Source organism: Pomacea canaliculata, linkage group LG6 (genome assembly GCF_003073045.1).
Source record: "Pomacea canaliculata isolate SZHN2017 linkage group LG6, ASM307304v1, whole genome shotgun sequence".
NCBI lineage: Eukaryota > Metazoa > Mollusca > Gastropoda > Architaenioglossa > Ampullariidae > Pomacea > Pomacea canaliculata.
This window is the reverse complement of record NC_037595.1, coordinates 11,803,916-11,827,334: the sequence shown is the minus strand read 5'-3', so window position 1 is coordinate 11,827,334 and position 23,419 is coordinate 11,803,916. Positions and strand designations below refer to the sequence as shown.

The 23,419-nt window shown below is 40.7% G+C and overlaps 1 protein-coding gene across 2 annotated transcripts in view; it reads left to right on the top strand.

Annotated features, from left to right (window-relative positions):
* LOC112565988 (putative glutamate synthase [NADPH]) overlaps nt 1-23,419 on the top strand; it is a 51,436-nt gene that overhangs the window by 4,978 nt on the left and 23,039 nt on the right. Inside the window, exons 3-11 of one of the 2 annotated variants that reach the window (XM_025241901.1) lie at nt 13,366-13,496; nt 16,134-16,263; nt 16,463-16,543; nt 19,559-19,612; nt 20,903-20,998; nt 21,195-21,331; nt 21,650-21,854; nt 22,629-22,895; nt 23,293-23,412. In XM_025241901.1, coding sequence (XP_025097686.1) covers nt 13,366-13,496; nt 16,134-16,263; nt 16,463-16,543; nt 19,559-19,612; nt 20,903-20,998; nt 21,195-21,331; nt 21,650-21,854; nt 22,629-22,895; nt 23,293-23,412 — 1,221 coding nt within the window. Of the gene's footprint in view, nt 1-13,365; nt 13,497-16,133; nt 16,264-16,462; nt 16,544-18,838; nt 18,924-19,558; nt 19,613-20,902; nt 20,999-21,194; nt 21,332-21,649; nt 21,855-22,628; nt 22,896-23,292; nt 23,413-23,419 lie in introns of those variants that run through there. The other variant, XM_025241902.1, reaches the window with a different exon arrangement.

Here is a 23,419-nt window from a genome sequence, read left to right as displayed (position 1 = left end):
GGATGGCTGTCGGGAGGTTTTTCTGGTTACTCGGGTCTCCCCTACCCCTCGGTCATTCCTCTCCCATACAGTGCGAAAGCGCCACAAGGTGAAAGCAAGCAACCAACCGTCCAATACTCGAGGTGTGTTCACGTGCTTTGCAAGTGATCAGCGCCCTACCGCATGGTTCAGCCGATATGTGTCAGTGGTAGTCGTCTCTCACTCACCCCGCCAAACACAGCTCGTCATCACGTTTATTTTAATGTCGAAGAACCTGCCTGGATAATCATAGTAAGGTATGCTATTTACAGACGAAACATGAGGACAGATTGCAGGTCATTTAGAATGACACGTCTGTTGCCATCTACAGTTACCGGCTGCTGAGTGATTCTGGGTTATGTCAAGTGCAGCAGCAGTGTTCCAAACAGTTTAATAAAAATTAATGAAAATGTCATATTAAGTGATGAACAGTCTTCGGTTGAAAAAACAAAAACAAAACAACATTCTGAACATAAGCCTGTTTCCTCCCTGTCAGTAGGGTATGTCTAGGTCATGAACCATTTTCCGCTATAGCCGTTGTCAAAGGTGTAAGCAGAGTCGAGGTCTTTAAATAGATATAATTATGCTAATGTCTGAGACACCTGTGCTAGGCTCACGAGTTATGGCTTCCAATGTTTCGGTGTAAAATGATGAAATATCCGTAACACTATCTCCTCGTGCAAGCGGGGTGAGGGTGGGGACACGTGACCTTGTAGCTGTTGGCGTCATGCATCATATATATCGTCGGGGCCGTTTTCTGGGACTTAAAAAAAAAAAAAGGTGAACCTCCTTCGCTTAACCTAGTCGTTGACAGCGCAGCCGTCACAACAGGGCGACAGTGTTCATCAGGTTACAGCTTTGCCTGTCGAAGTGCTTTTGTACTTTAGTACTTTTGTTCAATAGTAACCTATAGAGAGGGTGGGGGAAGCTTTCTTCTGCATAACTATTTGTAAGTGCACGAACAGGCTAAGTGAAAATTGTTCAAAATCCCTAACCAACCATATGTGGTTGCACCGGGCGACTGTGTTTACCATCATGACAGAAAGAGTGTGTCTAGGGAAACAGTTAAAAAAAAACCCATAATAATAAATAAAATGGTCCAGTAGCGAGAGGGCTCTAGGTCATGCCATGTGCAATAAAGAAGTCTATTTTATTCCTTCCTTGATAAAGCAAGTACGAGATGTGCTAGGTGTTCGGAGGAGGAGTTTTCTAAGTCCGAGCAATCCTCGAACTGTCGACCATTTGTTCCAAAATGAAGTGCACTAGCCGCGAGGCAACGTTTGTCCCAGGATAAACAAGCAGATGCAGGAAAAGTCCGTTAAATACTTAGTTGGGTGCACTTTGTACCTAGCGGTGCATACCCGTGTAGACAATACCTGGAGTTGTTTCATTTGCCTATGACGCTGATGATAAAGGGGTCGGAATTCGGGTTTCAGTGACATCGACAGATGACAGTAGGTTTGGCTGCCTGCCATTATGACGCACACTCCAGGCTCTTCGTTGTCGTTAATCGTGCAGACTTGAACCATGCGCTCTCGTTACACCCTTTCAAAATTTTTATGAAAAAAAAAAGAAAAAAAGACGATACATCGAGGACATCAAAGTGGTTGACCAACGAGAATCTCGAGAACGTTTAAGAAAACGCCCAGGAGTTGCCCCCATATTATTGGAAAATTAGTCTAGCAGCAACAGCTGTAAAATGTTGCATCAGCCTGGTTCAAAGCCAGAACAACAGGGCCGAAGCTGGTAATAAAACTTTAAAGAGGGGCAGTGGTCGCGCTGGGGCGATACCAGACTTTGAGTTGGAAAAAGGGGTAGGAATGTTATCTCCCCTGGCATTAGCTGAGCCGCTTACGTAACGGGGGGCTGCCATCATCGCTTCAGGGGTACGTCCGCTAATTATAAGACCGGTACACTTAGCCCGGAGAACAGCGTTTGTTTTCGTTGCCACCGACTGGACACCGGTGCTGAAGGAGGGAGCTAGACATGTGATTTGGCCAAACGTGACAAAGAGGGACGATATACAGGTCATAGGTATCCCCGGTATAGGGCAGGGGGATGTGGTCACTTCAGTCAAAGGTCGATAGCGTCAGAGCAAGTGGGATGTGTTTCAGTTGGGCCAGGTGGTCTAATACAGTCGGACCTCGATAAGTCGACCTTCCCTAAGTCGTAAACCTCCCTATGTCGAATTAATTGTTAGTTCCCGGCCAAATACCTGCGCCTATTACGCCATTATCCCTAACTCGAAATCTCCGTGAGTCGAATTTTTTTCGGGTTCCTTTGAGTTCGACTTATCGAGGTCCGACTGTAGTGCTCTCTCTGCCAGAGCAATGAATAGCTCGTGTCCCGAGGACATAGCGGATTTCCAGACTGAACTGTAGGTCAGGAACGGACCGCGTGTCTGGATGTATGTATAAACATTGACATAAGACGTAGTTCAGAGAGGTCATGTGATCCAATAGTATGTATGTTAGGACAGAGATATAGTCGAGGCTTTTCCCTCGTGTTCCAGCAGAGACGTGGCTCTGAGTGATTTTCAGCCGCAGGCAGCAGGTCTGAGACAGGGAAGACCGTTCCGTTGAGAACGTATCACTACCTGCTGGCACTTGCGGTCTGGTTGTGTAGAGAGGAGAGAGTTCGGTGCAAATAAGAGGCTGGTTCTCCCAAACGACAAGCAAAGGAACCAACTGTGTTCCGGCAGCTGCTGGTAGACACCTCCATGCCACCGGTCCAGTTGTGGTCGTCTTCGGAGAACAGCAGACAAATTATCGCTACTGGTCAGAATCGTCACTGCTGTCCATTGCCGTGCGGCAACTGTAGTGGAATAATTGTATACGTTGTACAACTGTCTTGTCGGTTGCGTTTGCACACACGAGTGAAAGTGTTTACCAGTGCGTACGCGTGTGCGAATAGGCGGGTGAGTGGGTGTGAGAGGGCGAAAGTCGGGTGAGTGAGCCAGCTGAAGTGATCCCTTTCCCCTCGGGAGAGTAAAGCTCATCCTTCTCCCCGTCTCGTTCGTCACAAGCTTTTTAAAAACACACACCCACCCGCCCACCTTTCATATTGCATCAGTTTTAAGCAGGCTGGTTATGCTCCTTATTTTTTGTTTTGTGGGAAAATACACAAGCACGATTTTTTATGGGGTAAGATCATATTTTTGGGTTGGAGGTGTGTGGGGATTTAGAGAAGGTATTAGTTTGAGGTAGCGGTACCTCCGGTCTGCAGATTTTCAGACAGGAAGGCTTTTAAAAAGTTTGATTCAGTGTAAGGAGTACACGACTACAGAATTTGCCCAGGCTTTGCAGTCCAGCCCTTACTAGTGGTCCATAACTCCTTCAAGGTATCTAGTTGCATGGCCATGGTCCCTGCCGTGAACGCTACTTAAATCTTTTAGTTATTACTTTCTCTCTTTCATTTTCAACTCCGACGCCGGAGCTGGAAAAGGGCATTAATTCTCGCGTCCTTTCTTCTGACCGTCTGCAACGAGCTTTATTGCCACGTGAGCACGAACTAGGGCTTACTAGGCGTTTGTTAAACTGGAAATAACTGCCTGTGTGCCGGGTCTAAAAACTAGCCGACTCCACAGAAAACGTAGCCAAATATATAAAACCGATGCGATATTTAACTGGCGCGAAGGATGGTACGCAAAATGCTTGCCTCCATAGTAACTGGCTGTTACACCACGGACATGTATAGGTGGACTGAGCTCAAAGCACGAATGTGACTAAACCGGAAGCTTTGTGCACACCAGCCTCGTTCTAGTAGTTAACAGAAAAATCGTCTGCAAGCAGTCCATTAATAAAAGTTTGTGGTTCCACGCCTTCTCCTATTCCATGCTGAAGAGAGAAAAACTGTTTTAGCTCCCATTGCCCGGAGGTAATTTAAAATAATTCCAAGTCTTACATTACTGTCAAGAAAGCTTGTATCCAGTGTTACAAAATATGTATTTTGTATGATCGGAGAAAATAGCATGTGGAAATCTTCAAAGGTCGCCTTAAAGTAAAACTACTAAGTATTGATTCCTTTCGATCCGAAGTACACAATATTACTGTTTTCTACATTGTAACAAGAGTATGTATGAATGCCTCAGTTTCTTAGTTAAAAACAAAATATTAGCAACTAGAAAATTGCTGAACAAACAAGGAAACTTTGGAACTCGCAAACAAACGACTTGATATTTCTTACATGAACTTACACGTTTATCTTTAGGCCACTGTCGTTTATTTAATCGACCTGTCGCTGGAGAAAACACCGCAGTCTTACAGTGACTTTCACCAATCGAAAGCCATAAAGCAAACTGTGCGGAGATAAGACACACACACACAAAACAAAGTGGGGAAAAAAAAAAGCAAGTCGCGTGGAGGCAAGATGCAGGAGACAAAAAGTCCCACCTCACCTACAGAGTCTCATAACGAGCAATCAATATGGCTTTGCCATCACATGACAAAGAGACCTCTGTAGGAGACACAGGGCGCTTGGTAAAAACGCGAACCGCGCACGCGCGTGCGCTGTGAGATGGAAGACCTCGGCATTATAACGTGATTGTTATCCCTGTCAGGGAATACATTTCCCTTGCCAGCAAGGCGCCTCCGAAGGAGGAAAGTTGCTTACTCTGAGAAAGCACTCGAATATCCCGAGGTTTGAAATGTCAGTCTGAAGCATCCCTGTGATTTAGAGCCAAGGGGTCAGATTTCCTATAAGATGACGATCAGGGATGCTATTCCCCCCAACCTCCCTCCCGCCGTGTGCTCAGTTCCCTCTTCGTTTTCATCTTTCGTAGACTGTGCTGCCCCCTTTATCCTCTGCGAAGCAACATCGATGCTAAAAGCCTTAGAATTGCCTCTGGTGGTCCTGAAAGCACGAATGTGTAATCAAGCAAAGGAAATCTTGCATAAACAAACTGATGTACTTCTCTAGGAAAATGGCTGCAGCAGCAGCGTCGTTGTCGTCAACAACTGTGGTAATGGCTCTGAAAAGATGCTTGCGGTTGATACACAGACTCTGAAGTCGGTTGTAAACGTCCTTGTCCGCTGGCGCAATAATAATAAATAATGACGCAACATAAATATCATAGACGAAGCATCTTCTTCTTACCTTTCAGTTCACATTTACTAGTTAGGGTGCTACCTCGGCAGTTACGAAGCAAGTGTGTCACTGGGTTAACATCGAGAGCTAAAGGTCAAGCGTCTCCGTGATTATAAAATGGTAACCAGACACCACATGTGTAGATTTATTCCTGGGGCCGTAGTTATAAACCAGAGGCGATGTCCTGTGATGAAGTAATATAATGCAATGTACACTGGGATTCCACACCCTTTCGCAACGTCGCAAAAACACCGGCCCTTGTTTTCCCCTTTTGTTTGGGGCAACGTTTCACATCGCTTTATAATAAGGGTGGGCACAATTTTCTTTTTGCAGGCCGGTCTCAAAATTTCAAAGTATGCGGTGGGCCGGTAAAATACCAAAAATCCCACGCCGTGACTACACAACAAACCAAACTTTGTGATAAAACAATAGACAACAAATGAGTACATAATTGTGCAAAATGTAGCGAAGTAGTAAAAAATGTGTTTGATCTTCTTCATAAACTGGATTGCTTGACAGCTTACGTTCGGCAACGGGGAGACAACGTTTCAAATGAAGGGAAGATAACACTGTCGTGTTCAACGACTCTCGCCCCTCTTTCTCTCTGTGCTGCCGCTCTCTCTTTGGTTTTTATAGGATACTCAATTTACAACATTGTTAAAATGTGCATTTGTCTGACCGGCACGTCCTGAAAGTCGCAGGGTTCATCGTGCAAGGGGCAGCGGGTAGAAATGTAGCAAATCAGGTGTAACTTAGTCGTGATTTTTTTTTTTTTGTTGTTTTTTGTTTTGCCAATAAAGCCTCTCTGGTATACGTCAGGGAAGCCAAAATGCACAGCATCTGAGTACCTCACCGCGGTGCCATCTCCTTGCACGGGTCCGTGTTAAGGTGAAGTTACGAGGAGAAGGAGGAGGGTTAATGACGTTGTTTATTTCAGTAGCTGTCACATCGTAGGCTGTTGATGCTGAATGTCAGCTAAAAATATCGAACTTCGCAAAAAGCCATCTCGTGGAAAATATTGACCAGAAATAGCTCAGGAAACAAACGACGTTACTGATACACGTGACCCTGTTTTGTCTCAGTGCGGCCACGTGCGTGATGTCATTCTGACTTGATGCACCCCTCGTACAAGGCAAGAGCTTCTTCTACCCATAGCCTGCAACATTCTCGCAGACCGAGCGAAAACCTCTCCAGCCACGTGGCTGTGTGCGCATTCCTTCAGTCTGTGAATGCAGGAATAATTCGCTTCACAAAGAATATTTTGGGCAGGTTTCCTGCTCTGGCTAAGGGATAAGGGAGGTTGAAGAAACGGGAATCTGCGTAAGTGCTGAAATTTTTGTGCACAGGCTGTTTAAAAAAGAAATCTCCTTAACACGTGAAGCTCCATCTGTAATACAGCTTTGCTGGCGTGTAGGGCCGCAGCAAGGGTCCTCCACTTCTGTCTGACCGGCGCATCCTCCTTAAAGGTTCTCAGCTGTCATGTCTCAGGGTCTTTAGTTCTGCCTGTTGCCAGGTGTTTCCACGCCTTCTTTTCAGACTCCTATGGTCAGGTTAATTAGAGGGGAGTGATGCCAAAAATAGCACCAAGCTACAAGAATTCGGCGTTCTTGCGTACTTCTCTCTTGGTAAGGAACAAATATTGAATGTCGGAGACGGTGAGGGAGTAAGGTCCGAACACAGTTCAGTAATCTGGAGCGGTGCCAGAGACTGGGCTTGCAGTACTGTGCTTCAGATGCGGCTTTCGTGCCCTCGGCACGCGTCGGTGATCCTCAGGGAATGAGGGAGGCTGTGCAGGCCACTTGCCTTCGACTAGGAATTGGAACATGATGCATGCACGATCCATGTTCCTATCAGGGAGGTGAGAACACGCGAACCTAAAATCGACAGTGGCACAACTAGCGCCCTCTAGTCTCACCCCGCGACGCGTTTCTAGTAATGGAACCGAGCCAAGGAATTCCAGAAGCCTATGCTATCTTTGTCGTTCTTTTCAGCAGGTTAGATAAAGAATTTTTCTTTCACCTCACCTCCGTCATCCTCTAACCTGTCGCCTGGTGTCGAGAAACGGAGGAGATAACTCTTCTACAAAGGGAAGAGCATCGACATGCAGTAGGACTTGTTGTCTGGTATGGTGAATGATGGGAACAGAGGCGAGGATGGAAACCGTGGCAAGAGATGATGAGTCGAAAACAAGAAAGCGTCAACCGAGATTGAAAGAATATGTCTCTACTGCATAATGCATGAACGGCCGAGTCCAGCAGCTGAGGTGTCAGCGCCGGAAGTGATGGCCGACCCGGTCCGGCGTGCGAGATGGGTGACAGCTGTGATCGGCATAAATGAACTCAGGGCCCCGTCCGCCTGTCCCCTACTCAATCATGGCCGTGCACAGAGCGGCCATGCGACAACGAGACATCTTCGAGGGCAGCGGCCTAGGAAGCTCTCGGGAGATTACACCGCAACATTCAGGGATGAGGGCAGGGTGGGGTGGGGAGGGAGAGAGGTTGGCGTGGGGGAGCAAAGGCGGAGGATGCCAGCAACGCAGAGCTTGTGGATCGATGGCGGGACCGTTTCTCGTCTGTTGTGCATCGAACAATTCAATTTTCCGCCCCGCCGAAAAGCGAGTCCCAACTGAAGCCAGCGGTTATTGCGCGTGACGCGGTGGGCATAGACGACGAACTGCCGCGTGTAGTTGGCGGCCCCGTGAAAGGCCAACTTATGAAGTAGCAATCGCAGTCCACGTTTGGCCTAATGACTATTGCAAACGTTTGGGATGGCGATCCGACTCTCCTCGGATCGATCAGTCGCGTATATTCACCCGAGAAAAAAAAAAAAAGTTCCGCCACCGAAATTAATTTCGCGAATGGCAGCGACCGCGAGGCAGAAAATGGCGAAGGAGGTCGCTGATTCGTGTAAAGAGAGGTTAAAGGATATGTCACGTGAAGAGGGGCAAGAAGGTTAGTTACGTCACGTCAAGAGGCAACGGCTGATGTTATAAAGAACGAACTCTGGATAGAAGAAATAAAATCTGCACCCGTGCCGTGGCTGAAACTTCGGTCATCTGCCGATAAAGAGATTGGCATGAGAGGTTAAGTGTGAAAAATTGCCGACACCGACAATTTTGTGAATCATGATCTCATTTTTAAAAAAAAACTTCATTAATTTGGTGGAGAGATGTCATTTAAATTTGAGACAGTTTGGTGTTCGCGACGAAATGATGAGAAAGAATTTGAAAGCAGGCTAATTTTGACATCCGGTATCGCCAACATTGTGGCCCCTGTTCTAGGGATCGTAGAAGTGCCACCTTAATTCTTGCTCTGAGGCTTGCAAAAAGTCCACAGACCTATGACAGGAATAACAAAAGAAATTCAAACAACTGTAGAAAATACTTAATGTGGAAAACATTTTGCCATGAAAGACGCAGCTTGGCACAGACATTTTTTTTTTAATTAACAAAGGAAGATTATGTGCTGATGCTAGATGTCCTAAACGTGGCACGACTGGCGCTGGGATAGAGGGAGGGCAAGGAGAAAATGGAATATCGAACCGTCGTTCGATCGAAGCAAACCTTCGCGCCACAAAGCGAAAGTACAATAATAAACACGTGGTACCTTTGTAACTACTGTATTCCTTCTCCAAACACGCAAACCTCGTTAGGAGAGACTGCGACTCCCTTCACAAGCTTGTGTCGACACTTAAACGACTCCACTATTTGCCGACTTCTACACAGCCCTTACCTGTATATAATAAGACTTGGTATTCACGTGAACCTAAAACACACACACATGGAGAGTGAGAGAGCGAGTCTTGTTATCTGAGCCCGCCATTTCCTTCATGGCTTTGATCGATGCGTGTCTCGTCGATGTTGTTTTTAAAAATCGAAGTCAGGACAGAACTTCAAACGTACTCATGAGCGTGACAATAGGCAGGTAATGCAAGAAAAAAGGGTAATAGCAACAGCAACAGATACAACAACGGCAGTCTAGAATGAACGAATAATGAATCGGGAAGACGTGGCCAGCAAGAAAGATGACATGACAACAGTTCAGTCACAGTCAAAGCTCCGTCCGGACAGCTTCCTGGACGCTGGGGATTCTGTGAGTGGCTTTATGAGAAGTAAGGATGCAATCAAGGTAGAGGAAAAGAACTAACAGGTTCGTGAGTGGCGTTCACACACACACACACACGGACAAACGTGCAATGTATGCCACACACACACACACACACAAGCACGCACATGCACTAAACGCAGTCGGGATGGGAAGACAGAAAGGAAGGTAGGCAACAAAGAAGTCGATTGCGAGGACGTTCTCGAAGACAACAAGGCCATCTCCTCCGAAATCCGCACGGCAAGAAGATTGCCCAGCAAGCAGACGTCAGCACGGAACGACCGTCAATACAAATTTAATCACACCAAGATTGGAAAAGCGGACGGTCGAGGACTGCTGGAGGAGTTGTTCCTGCTCCACGGATTCCTCTTCCGCCTCCATCCTCTCTCCACTCCCTCCGACCCCACTCCCTGTCCTCCGTCGGTTGAAAGGTATTAAGCGTAGGTGGGAACGGGGGAGATGTGGGCTGCTGTGTATTGACAGAGGCGGTAGAATCTGGGTGACGATCGAAGCTGATTAATTAAGATGAGTAAGGTTGATGTGACACCAATGGGGCATTAATGTTACGGAGCTGCAGCACGTGTTTGCTTTCTTTCCATTTTGGCAGCGGGGCCGCAGGACAGCAGCGGGGTTTCTTTGGCAGGCAAGACACATGTCTTTCCCGCTTTCTTAAGCCGTTGTTGAATACAAGGGAGGAAATGGAATAATTAAAAAAAGAAGCTTGCTTCCTTCTTCACACTGAGAAGACAAACCCAATCCAACGTCCTTGATACTTGCACATTTTAAATAAGTGCGTCTAAACGCTTTCAAATTGAATTTTATTTTATCCCGCTGGTTATGGAGGCAGGAGACTAGGTGCATTCGCCCATCCAAACCCACATTGTTTTAAATCAGTTGACAGCTGGTTAGGGAAAGTGATCAAGAGACTGTCACAACTTCTCCTGCTCAACATCACGGACTGTACCCTCTAACCCCGTTCAGAAAATAGGTGGTAAAGTGAATGAAATTTAATCTTTTAGATTAACAGTTAATACTTTCCAGACACCACCCTATTACCCATTAGATAAGCATGTTTTGTGTTGTGCCTTCTCCATCATACTAGCACAGAACTGTGTAGTGGTTCAGGCAATGGAGGGAGGAGAGAAGAAGATTCTACATTTGTTTCAGTGGCATGAATAGTAAAGTATGGGATGGTTTGCGCAAGTTTCATACTCCTGTGCAAGAGACTTTTATTTGGAAGGGAAATTGGCTTCATTCAGCAAAACATTTTAGGTTAAAACAATGGCTTGGAAATAGGGGCTAACTGCAAGTTGGTGGCATTGTTGCACATAGCAGCAACTGAGATCCCATCACAGCAAGCTTGTCCAGTTTACAAAGATCCTACTCCTGATAATATAGATTTATTTAGTATGCAAACAGATTAACATTAAGAGGGACATGAATTATATACGAAGTCCATGTCTCTGAACAAAAGTGTTAAAAAAGTGCTTTGCTGAACATGGTAGGCTTTTGGTATATCAACATGTCAAGGTGGAAAAGTAAATAAGTACTGATTGTAGTAATAGTGCCCATTGCAGAAAATGCATGCTTCTTCAAGATGGCAGGTCACATGGCAACAATTAATCCTTGTGCCATAACAATAGCTCATTTCTCGTTCTTCCCACCCATTTCATGATGCTGTTAATGATGCAGTACAAGATTATGTAACAAACGTCTTTTGTATATAAACAACGTTCTATTATATGCATTTACTGTTTTTAACTAGAGCTCACAATGCTAACACATTTAGTTTCCTTAGATGTCCATGTTGCAGTTTAATAGAGGTGTAGAAACTTTCGAGGAAATAGAAGAAAAAAAAAAAATAGATGCCTTTGAACCGCATGAACAGAAGCACTGTTTTACAAGACTTGAATATAGAATAGACATGCAGAATCCCAAGAAAAGTTTATAATTGTATGAAATTTGTAAAGCAGCAAATGCATCATTATGTTTGCTTATGCATTCATATGCATGATGGGCCTTCCACTCTTGTTCCTAATATATGCTTATCTTTAAGGCTAACAGTCTGTGCTGTTATTATTTCACTGGTGTGCCTATCCTAAGGGAGATAAAACTGGTATTATGATACAAAGGGAATGACAAGGCTGGAGCAGAGTGAGATAAGCAGATGATATTTGAGACAATTGCTATTAAAGGCAGAAGAATTCTAGGTCAACAGATTTATGTGGCATATTTAGCAGGAAAGATTTTGGCATCATCGGATTGAATGCTATAGAATTGTGAGAATTTCATCATGAACAGCTGGAATGAATAGAAGTACAGAGTGGAAGTGTGAATTCACCCTGATTTAGGGAGAGAGCGTCTAGCACAGAGCTTTACCCAACCATGAGAAAAAAAATTAGCACCCCACTAGTCTTGCTAAAGTCTTTGCTAAAGGTTTAGGGTTGCAAGAGCTTGTTGAATAAACTACTTTTATGCAAAAGCTTGTTTAATAAACTACTTTTTTGTTCAGTCGTATCACAAACTAATATCCCTGGATTGCTGGCAGACAATCTTTTCCAGTTAACTGCTAAAACGAGGCATGAGACAAGAAAGCTTCCAGTTTAGTCGCATTCTTTGTTACGGCTTGCAGAGACTAACAGTGGATCACTTCGCAAAGAGGCTTAGAGTTGGTCTTGGCAGACAGACAGCAATCCGCCTATACACGTCCTTGGTCATATGTATTGCTTCTGCCTAAAGGCCTATATATTTTAAGCAAAATTAGAGTATAGAATGAGAAAAAAAGGAGGGGCAGGAGAGAGAAAGAGAATCAGAATTGTCCAAAGAAAAAGGCATTGAAATACATAAGAACCCAGAATGAAATTCTTGCATTCTTATAACAATGAGGTTTGTTCAGAACCAGAATTCTGTAAAGATAAGTAGTACTCATGGTGAAGGGCTTGTATGCATATGTCCACATATGCTTGTGTACACATGCAAATTTCTGTACAGGCAGTAGCAAAAGAGACCTTTTTTTGTCATGGACTTTTCCAAGAAGTGCCTCAGGCCTTATTTTGTATTTTTAAGATGAGGCACAATGTAGTGTAATGGCATCTACACACCTGATTCATGTTGTTTTTTATGTGCAAGAAAGAAAACAAAATGTATAGGAATGGCAATGGAGGCAGAAGGAACAGTGTTTAGAAGAGCTTCAGTGGTGATGACGATCAATACCACTGATTAGGCCAGAGGATGGCGCCAATAGGACTGTAGCATCTTGTTTGGCACCAAGTCATGACAGCACATCCCACAGGTCTGTTGTCTCTGCCCAGACCCTGGGGATGTGTACCAGACAGCTTTACTCTGTGGTCTTGAATCTGCACCATGAATATGCTTACTTGTGCCATGAAACATAAAATATTATAGTCTGGAAGAGTTTATTTCTAAGCATGATTGATTATCCCTTGTCTGTAGCTAGAAATCAAGGCAAGGTGGTTTGTGTGTGCATACTTGATATACTTTGCTGGCTGAGTAATTAGATTTAAAATACAAGTTCAAATGTTTGTTCATAAACACAGATGTTACCTTCTTTACTCAAATACAGCAACTTATAGCATAAGTGCTAATTACAGTTATAATAAACATGTAGATATTGTCATTTTAAACCCCATGAAGCACTCAGTATGAAGGTATCAGGAGAATACCTCAGGATTACACAGGGGATCTTTGTTGTTGATTATGTTTATGAAATTTGAATTTTGAATTTTGCTAAAACATTTTAGAATATAAACCTTGAAAATTGTGTATTTTTGCATACTTAAATGTAAGGGTAGTGGATGCTTGGTGGAGTTAACGTGAAGTTAGTATGTTAAAAAAACAAGTAAAAAAGGTATCAGCTTGTTGGTAAGCAGGACAAGAGCAGAGAATAGAATGAGAATGAAAGGAAAGATGAAAGATGAGTTGGGGGTGAAGAGAGCTGGTAATGAGACAGCTGAGTTGCATAGAAGTTGACAGGCTGTAGCATATGAAGAGCTAATAGAAAAAGATAGATGAATCTAGTGACAAGGTAATGGTGACTTTACATTCCAGGAAACGTCATTTTCATGATGACTTAATTTAATACTTGCTAGGTATTGTCAATGATGCAATTGACAGGTTTTGTGCATGGTCTTAATTTCAGGTCTTGCGAGATGCTCAAACCATGCTGGAGCGAATGGAACATCGTGGTGCCTGTGGTTGTGACAATGACAGTGGTGATGGAGCTGGTGTGCTCACTGGAATCCCACACAAGTTCTTCGTCAAAGTCTTGCAGTAAGTGTTCATTCAGATAAACACAGTAGCTAGCTAATTTTAAAATTGTGTTGTTTTTTAAACATCACCAAAGGTGATTTGTTTGCTTATTATTACTAATAATAAGCAGTCTTTCCAGTGAAATGACCACTTATGGTGTGTATACCATTTCTTAAGTCTTTGTCTAGTTTGAGTAAGGGAAACTGAAAATAATTTGCGTGAATTTCGATTTCCAACAGTAAGAGCTTTAGAAGTTATGAAGTAGAACATATTGTACAGTTTCATGATGCATATGAAGTATTTTTTTTTGCATTGTTGATAGTTAAAAAATGTATAAATCCAGAAAATGGGAGTATTTTTACCTGATCTGTCTTCTTTTCCTCTGTATAGCACTGTGAGGTCTTTCTCACCATTTGTGTTTGTATGCTTAGGGGTAAAAGAATAACCAAACCTTCATTATCACAAGAGAAAAAAAAAATCTTGTTCACCATGTTTAGGGAGCTCTGTTTGAGGGGATTGTAAGAAAATCCCAGTTAGTAGATAGCTGTTGCTGCATTGAGAAATTTCTCAAAGGGACTACATGCAAAAATTGTAGCTTTGAGCTTGTATTAAACATTATGTTGATATACCAACAAATTTCAGCATTTAGAGAAAAACGTTTGACAGAAATAATAAGTAAAACTGAACTATGAGATTATTTGTTGTGACACGGCGATTAAAAGCTTAGAAAATTATTTATGCAGTTTTGTATTTTTTATGAAAAGTTTAATGAAAAGTCTAAAATTCACTGAATTATTCAGGGTAGTTTTAAATGGATTTGCACATATACTTTTTAAGCATATGTGACAACTTCATCATGAACACAGGTCTAGGTATGTCATAGTAATCTTTGCTGATGAAGACAGGGACAGTTGGTGGAACATGTAACCACAAAAGTGAAAATTGGGTGTTGTGGATTCATATCTGGGCTCTAACATACTACTCTCATAATGTAACACCTGTTTACAGGTCTGACCTTTAGTGGTTTTCTCTGGGTACTTTGGACTGTGTCTGGAACCTGTTTGTGTGTGGGTGTGGGTGTGAGAGTGAAACAGAGTGCTTATAACTTAAATGACAGGAAATGAATTTATAAGATGTATTTGATGCCCACTGGTAAGTGTGTGCTTGTGTGACTTCACTTAAGTGCCTTGAGTCCACCTTTGTTTGTGGAACAATGTGCTCTATAAAGGATTATTTATTAAAAAAATTTTTAAGGTGTTTACTCAGAGACTCAGCCAATGCCATTGCTATAATTATTGCCACGTTTTGTTTGCAAATGAGACCAAGAGTGACGCTAATTGCAGTTTTTAAATCAGAGCGCTCTCTACTGAGGTCCAGTATTAAATTATAGGCTTTACTTTTTGAATGCTACCAACAGGAATTTTGTGATGGCTGGTTGTTAGACACTCAGATGCTCCCAGTCCTGTTTTTGTAGGTTTCTGTTTGCCAGTCTGCATTCCTATGCTTTGTAAAGCCCCTGCCAAAACCTTTTTTGCTTTGGGTGCATCACTTTCTCCATCCCTTCCCCCTCTTGACCTTTGACTGGCCTTACTACATTAGTTTGCTAGGCTGCTGTGATGTTAGGTCCCCTACTGCTAGTATTGCTGTGTTGTGAGCAGGACTGCATGGAATGCATCCTTGTTAGTCATGCCATGTACACACACAAAGTGCCAGTCACCCGCCTGTCACTTTTCCTGAAAAAAAAAAGTTTTTTTGTGACTTTTAGGCAATAATTTGATTCATTACAGTATTCAGGACATGCATCTGATGTGGAAGTGGGATGTGGAAAGTAAGAAGGAAAAAGCAATAATGGTTATTTTCACTACTAGCATGTACAGTGTAAGAGTACCAGAACATCAGCAGTAAGCATCTTATCATTTTAAAACCAGTGTGCCATCCTAAATTTCATGGATGAATTTAAATAAGCCAAATTTTTCTATTGGAAATTATGTGTCTATGAAATAGAACATAAATACCTTGGATACAAAGCACATTGTGGATCTGTTCTTCCTATAATTTAGGAATAATATTTTATTTTGATATATATATATTTACAAATGTTAGTGGCTGCTCCCTCACAGTATTAGCCATACAGGTTTCTAGGACATTTGAGCTAATGGCAGCGGTTCAATACCCCTGTGAGGCAGGAAACCTCCCCCAGTTGACTTAGCTATTAAGAACTCCATAAACAGTTGAAGAAGGTAGGGCAACAAGAGGGATAGGAAGTGGGTAATGCCCTCACACACAAAAAAAAAAAAAGCAGGCCTTGAGAAAAATGTGGTTTCTTACACCTCACTCCCAAAAATTACCTAAAAAAAGAAAAGGTTTAGGGGACAACCTTTACCTTTTTACAATTGAGTCCATATCCCATATATATCATCAACATTAGATCCTTTGCCTGTCTCCTGTAGTTAGTATAGCTGGTCTGGACAAAAACTATTTTCCTGACTTAACACAAATGCAAACAAAGAATTTCTGGGGATCATTCACTCTTCTGAGCATTTGTGGACTCAGCTATTTTATGTAGAGTTAGGGTTATTAAGAAAGGCATTTTTATAACTACTCTCTCTCAGAAATGCATCTATCTAACCTGTCTAACCACTCTAATCTCTTCCACAGTGCTGCTGGATATGACGGAGTGTTGCCTGAACCTGGGATGTATGCAACAGGTCTTCTGTTTGTTGATCGGGCAACTGCCAAGCAGGCAGAAGCTACATTTGCCTCGTTTGCGGAGAAATATGGTCTCAGGGTAGGCATTGAGAAGGTGCATTTGGATATGTGTGTGTACATTGCTGGTATGTAGATTATGGGCAGCAAATACAGAGAGCAGAAACCAACTTTTTGAAAAGTTTTATAATTAATAAATTATACGTTTTCTCCCTTTTTATGTCAAATGAAAAGATTTGACTGAATACCATGAGTAATCTGGATTGCTACTCTTGTAACAGGTGATTGCAACCCGTACTGTTCCAGTGGACAGCACTGCTATTGGTCAGGTGGCCAGGTCTAAGGAACCACTTATACGGCAGGTGTGTTAGTTTTGAATGTTATTTGGGTTCAATTTGACATATGCTAAGGTAGATGCATAAGTTATTTGTGTAGTAGTGTTTTAAGCATGGAAATGTGCAGTTTGATATCATTTTTTTGTAATTTGAATTTTATGCAGTTACTCTACAGTCTACTCCCTTCCCACTTGTTTCATCCAGACACAAATGCTTCAGTTCTGTTTGTCCATTATGAATATTTTCATGGTATAGCAAACCCTGGAATGTGTTGTGTCTAGAAGAAGCAGAATAATAGCTTAAAGTCAAAATTTATGGTGGAAAATTTGTATGATAGTAGACTTTCCTTTCGGCTTTGCTCTTGTGGTTAGTAACTAGAAAATATGCTTGATGCTTCTAAGGTACTCAAATTACCCAAATAACGCTCTATCAAACTATGCCAATCAAAGTACTGCATTACATGTTAACCATGTAACTTGGATATTGAATACTTTGGAAAATAGTTTTTTTTCCTCCTCTTCTTTATATATGATATATTTAATCGTTCTTAATTTGCAGCTCACAGTAGTATTCACTACATTTGATTGACCACCCCTCCCCACTTCCCTAATGTCTGTCTAATTAACACCATCTAATGGAAAATTCAATGAGTCATATTGGGTCACATATGGAGATAAAGTAGCGCAGTCCAGAAATTTTCCTCTTGCTCACTTAATAGTGTTTCTTTATTTCAAATGCATTCACATATATGCATGCAAACATCCCTGCTGGAAAGAAAATGTACAAAATATTAGAACTCAGTTTTTGAGCTTATAACTTTTTTTCCCCTTTTTTCAGGCAGATGGTAATAAATCATATATATTAAAGGTTTGAGCACAACGGGAATTTTTTTCATCCAAAGTGGAAGTTAATACTTTAGACTACAGAGCCTTTTTTACTGTGCTTTTTGAGTTTTGGTTATCTTATGCTTCTTAAGCATGAAGGGTTTTAAAATATAGAGAGAAATGCTTATGTTGCTTTATGCTTTATGCCCACTGTGCTTCATAAGTAAGCTGTGTGTAAGGTTTTTAGCTTTGAAGATAAACATTCAATTAATTTTCTAGGTGATACCATTTTTTTAATCACATAGTGTTCATGCAGCAAGTCACTGATTTTCATCCTTCGTATTAAAAATTATCTGAAGCATCATCTCAAACTTGAAAACCACCTTAACTAGAAATAGACATACCAAAGATTCACATAACGATAAAGTCTTATACCTTGGCACCACCAAAATATTCATATTTTTTCGTTTTTTCCACTTCATAGAAACTATAATGGCAGACTGTATGCATCACCTGCCCAAATATTTGCATACTGTTTCTTACTTCCTGTCAGGTTTCTCTGCCTTTCTCACTCCTCATTCTCATCTGATAGCCTGCTCCTCTGATTTGTTATATTTATAAAATATAGTATTTTAGCTAATCATCGGCTTACCCTATGGAAAACTTTTACTAGTTAAGTCATGAGCATTTGCAGCTTGGTGAAATTCATGACATCTGAATGAATTTTTACATTTGCTGTGTGTAAAATGGGCCACTTTTTTCTGTATTGTCTATTTGACAACAACGGTATATTAGAAACCTCCAGGTTGTGTCGTCTATTGGAAAAGGCAGCCGCAGCATGGAAAGCAAATTTTTGATTGGCCAGCATTGCAATGTAAAGTTGGCATACAGATTGTTAAAAAGACCGTGCTTCCCACTCACCCACCCACCCCTCTTTTCATCCAATATACAGTCCACACTGACTTGCCAGCACTTGCAAGTCTTATATGCAGATTTGTTTTTGACTAGTGGACCAGGTTAAGATTAAAAATGTCATCAAGAGTCAGTGAGAGACTGGCATATCTGAGAGCTTGTTGATATGTGCATGTGTTAGAAGAGGGAAATATATATAAGGCTGTTATGGTGGTAGTTTGGTTGACAGACAGACCATATAAATGATACAAACTGTAGCATAACATTTTTTTTAATACAGTGTCGGATTTTCACCTAAGAATATGTCAAAAGTGTTCACACTTTTAAAAAGAAATTTAGATTATACTTTTTTAATAAAGGAATGACGTAATCATTACAGCAAAAAGTTTTGGGCATTTGTTGGACTTTTTTGTCAAGAAACATTGCCAAGCATGTTTATTCCCCATGCCGTATGCAATCAACAGTTTGCTTTCTTGCTGTCTACCTTCACATAGAAGCTCTTGTGTAGGACTGGATGGATTGGATATGTTTGTGGGTAATTTCACCTATTTTTGCAGTGTGACCAGCAGTCTTACCTTATGCTGTTCTCAGAAATCATTGTCCAGTTGTGGTGGGCTGCAAAGTGAACCAGAATTTGCGAGAATTGAGGACTTACCCAGGTCTCAGTTCTGGTCTGTGGGCCTATCAGCACAGTACATATAATTCACCCTATTCCTACTTTAAGTCTCTTCAGCCTATTGTCCACTGCTTTTAGTTTCACATTTTTTTTTTTAATTTCAACAGTATCTGTGAGAACTAGATTTGAACTGAACTAGTTTACACTGATGACATAGGACACAAACATTCGAAAACAAGTAGGAAAAGTAGGTTCCATTTCGAGTTCACTATACTCATATGTATGTTTGTGAGACTTTTACTCGGTGCTTGAACATCTCTTAAAATAATTTCGTTAAGCATTGTGAAATAGGAGCATAACATGCTTGACATGTTTCCTTCTATTTATGTTGTATTGAGGGGAACAAATCTTTAAAAGTCTTAAAAAGAAAAACTACTGCTTAATGTGCTTGATAATTCAGTGTTAGTTTTTTAACATTTGTGTAGACAAGAACTATAACCATATATTTATTTTAATGGGGGAAATCTTCCTAATAAACCCATCATATTAATTATATGATGTATGTAAGCATACTGATGTTTTGATTGAAGCATGCTAGAGTATAACACATTATTTTTACTCGAATCAGTTCTCTGATGTTAACTTTCAAAGATCTAAAAAAAGTCTTTTTTGTTTTTACTTTTGCTGCAGGTGTTTGTGACAGATCCCAATGGAGTGTCTGATGTGAATGCATTCAATCGCCAGGTAAGAAGAAACATAAAAAATGGATTAAAGACATTGCTTCTGCTGTTTGAATGAGTCATAAAATAAACATGTTGCCAAGCTTCATTCCTGTCTTGATGGAATTTCTTTAATCAAGTTCAAAGTCATGTTTTTTGTTCATTATAATTACAGACAAAAATCTTGTTTGCTGTAGGAGACTGTTAACATCTGATTTAGTACATTTGATATTAAGATTGCAACCACTCTTAGAAAGATGCATTAAACTCTGGATCTGTAACACATTCATGTTGCAGCTTAGTGATATTGATTTCTCTTGTAAAGCCAGTAGGAAACATTTGTCTACTTCTAGCAGAGCCGTTTCTATGGTGATGTGGGGAGCTAAGCAGCATTTCTATTTTTTTTTTTCTCACCCTTTGAATATGAGAGACTGGGAATATAAAATCAAAATGAGTGAAGGAGGAAAAGAGAAAAAGCGTTGGGACCCTTCAATGGGATAATTATTACATGCATTTGTTTCTCATACCAGAACCGACTTCTTTACTGCATGTATTGATTTTATTTGATTTATGCAACCTGAAAAGTAGTGTATGTAGGCATAGTTGACAACTCTTGTTGTACTTTAGACGTATCTTGTTGCAGTAAAGAAAACTTTTTCAGATATTAAGGCACTTAGGAAAATGCATGTAAAGGATGGCTGCAGCTTGTAGAATGTCTTAAACTGTAAATCATAAATTCCTGTGATAAAAATAGTCCTTTGTTCCTGTTTTTGTGTAAATTTTATCTTAGCTCAGTTTTTCTCTTCCTAAGATGTGCCCCCACTTCACCCCACCATTCTCACTATCTGATTGTTCTCATATCCAATCTCACTTTTCTTGCCTACATGCTTTAGTTGTTGCCCCACCGTTTTTTCATGCCCACATTTTTCTTTACTTTGCCTCTTTCTGGAAAGAACACTAGCTAGCACTAACAACAATATTAAAAACTAATTGAACAGAATTTAAGTAATTTGATGGCAATAATTTGATATGTACTATCCTATTACAATATACAAGGATTTGCATAACTGGAAATTTGTTGTAAATAGAAATTTTAATGTTTGCAATGTACAAAACAGTGTATCACTTTTTTTGTGTCACATTGCCTTTCGTGTGTGTATGTTAGAGAGAGAAGCAATAACGATATAGGTAAACAAAATTAAAAAATAGAGAAATTTTATTGAAGAATTCAATAGGCACTGTTCTAACATAAACGTTATCATTTCTGTGTATATTAAACAAGCAACTTTAGCCAATCTGTTGATTCATTTTGCAGGTGTACATGCTGAGAAAATATTCTTCACATCATGTGCCCAAGACTGGTGTTAGATTCTACATCTGCAGTTTAAGCCCATACACATTTGTGTACAAGGTAAGATCATTTTAAATTTTTTATATTGAGCCATTTTGATGTATTTCATTGTGTATATTGTTTATTACATGTAAACTAATTGTAGAGAGATGATAGAAAATTATTTTGCAGTAAATATGGCCTTATTTAAAGTCACGAACTGCAAAAATTTGCTTAATTTCCTCTTTCTTTGATTGGATCTGTGTCATGTGATTAGGGTCAGCTGAACACTCTTCAAGTGTGGAAGTACTTTCCAGACCTTTCAGATGAAGATTATGAAACACACATAGCACTTATCCATAGTCGCTTTTCCACCAACACCTTTCCCAGCTGGGAACGAGCCCATCCGCAGAGGTTGGTGTTCTCAGTTTTTCACCTGAAACTCTCTACCTTGCAAGTTCAGCCAATAATCTATTTAAGAAGGGGTTATTTGTGAGGGTAAGTGGAGGATGGGGACATGATCTAATTTTCAGTAAAAGCATCAGGTGTGGAAAGTAACAGTTTCATGCTTTAGAAAAAAATGAAGTACAATATTTTTATGGGTTGTAAACAAGATAAGATTATTATTGTGTCTTTAACCAGAATAATAAATTTTAGTCTTATAATTGAAAGTAAGACTTATTGATTTTTTAAAATATTAAATTGAAGGCAATATTTTGTGTGAATTGCCAGATACCTGGCTCATAATGGTGAGATCAACACTCTGCGAGGTAACCACAACCTGATGAAAGCTCGAGAGGGGGTGATGCAGAGCTCAGTGTATGGGGAACATCTTTCAGACTTGTATCCTGTTGTTGAGGAAGGAATGTCCGACTCTGGGTGTGTGGACAATGTCCTGGAATTTCTGTGCATGGCAGGTGGGCGGGAGCTGCCAGAAGTGAGTAAAAGGGTTAACAACACTTTGAAATATGTCTCTAATTTCTGTTGTCAGTCAGTTTTTATACTTTTCATTTTTTATTCTTTACATTACTTATGCAGTCTGATTTTTAATGCATGCTTGTGTTTATTTCTGGTCAACATGTTTTGCCTTACAAATGTAATAAGGACTGACCAGCAGCAAATGTAAGATTTGCTGTTTTCTTTGAGTAATAGGCTTTGAACCCACTTTTCAGGAGCTGTTTATTTATTCGACAAACCAAATTGAAAAGAAAGATTGTTTGAAACTGAAAGGCATTGTGCATTAATATGCAAGAAAAACATTTTTTAGAGGAATCTAGCTGTAATTCTGTAACTGAGATTTGTTTCTGTCACATTTTGGGAAAACAATAATAGCTTTTCCTCTCTAATGATAAGTGTGTATGTATTGCCATAGTTTGGCAGTAATAGAAAACAGTTGTGGCATCTGACATTTATTTTTGACATCTGCTAATTGCCTTTCAAAGAAGATTCATGGGATAGATCACATATATGCATGTATTTTGCTTTGTTTGGGTTATTTTTTTGTTTGGTACCTTCCTCAATAGCTTCTGTGTTCATACAATTAAAGCGGCAGTGCTTTGAGAACAGCATATTTTTCTGCTTCTGAATGGCAACCTTCACTAGTTCTTTATATTTATTTTACTTTATTGGTAAAGAATGATCCGGTAAATATGTTCATTCCATTATCTGTATTTATCGATGGAGGAAAATCAGCAAAATGTGTCTTCCACAGGCTATGTTGACCATGGTCCCAGAAGCATGGCAGAATGACAAGAACATGACTGAAGAGAAAAAGGCATTCTATCGCTGGAGTGCATTTGCCATGGAGCCATGGGATGGACCAGCACTTCTGACTTTCACCGATGGTCGTTACATTGGTGCCATTCTTGACCGCAATGGCCTGCGCCCCTCACGCTACTATGTGACTCGAGACAACTTTATGTACATGTCTAGTGAAGTTGGAGTGACTGACCGCAAGCCTGAGGAGATCATCCAAAAGGTGTGAAGAAAATACTTTGAGAATGTTTGATCAAAGGTCATATGATGCTTTTGTAAAAAGCTAATCAGATAGAAACACTACAATGCCATCCAGAATATATTTTTAACCTATTATCTTTTTAAAAAAATATTGAAAAAGAAGTGTGGTCCCAGTTTGACTTGCTGTGACGTTAGATATGAAGCACTGGAATTTGTATTTAGAACACTTGAGTAAGTGGAATGTAAAATGCTAAGCTTATTTTTTGGTACGTAAGTACTTATGACGAATAAACATTTTAAACTTTTAATGCATAATGTGCTTTGAGATGATCATTTCATTTGTTGGAAGATGAGAATCTGCTTATGGTTTTGATAAATATAAACATTCACTGATTTTTTTTCTTTTTTTTTTGTTTTAGGGACGTCTGAAGCCAGGACGTATGCTCCTAGTGGACACAAAAGAAAAAGTTTTTATAAAAGATGACATTCTCAAGGCCAGGATTGCTACACTGCGCCCTGTAGGAAAATGGCTGCAGGAAGTAAGAG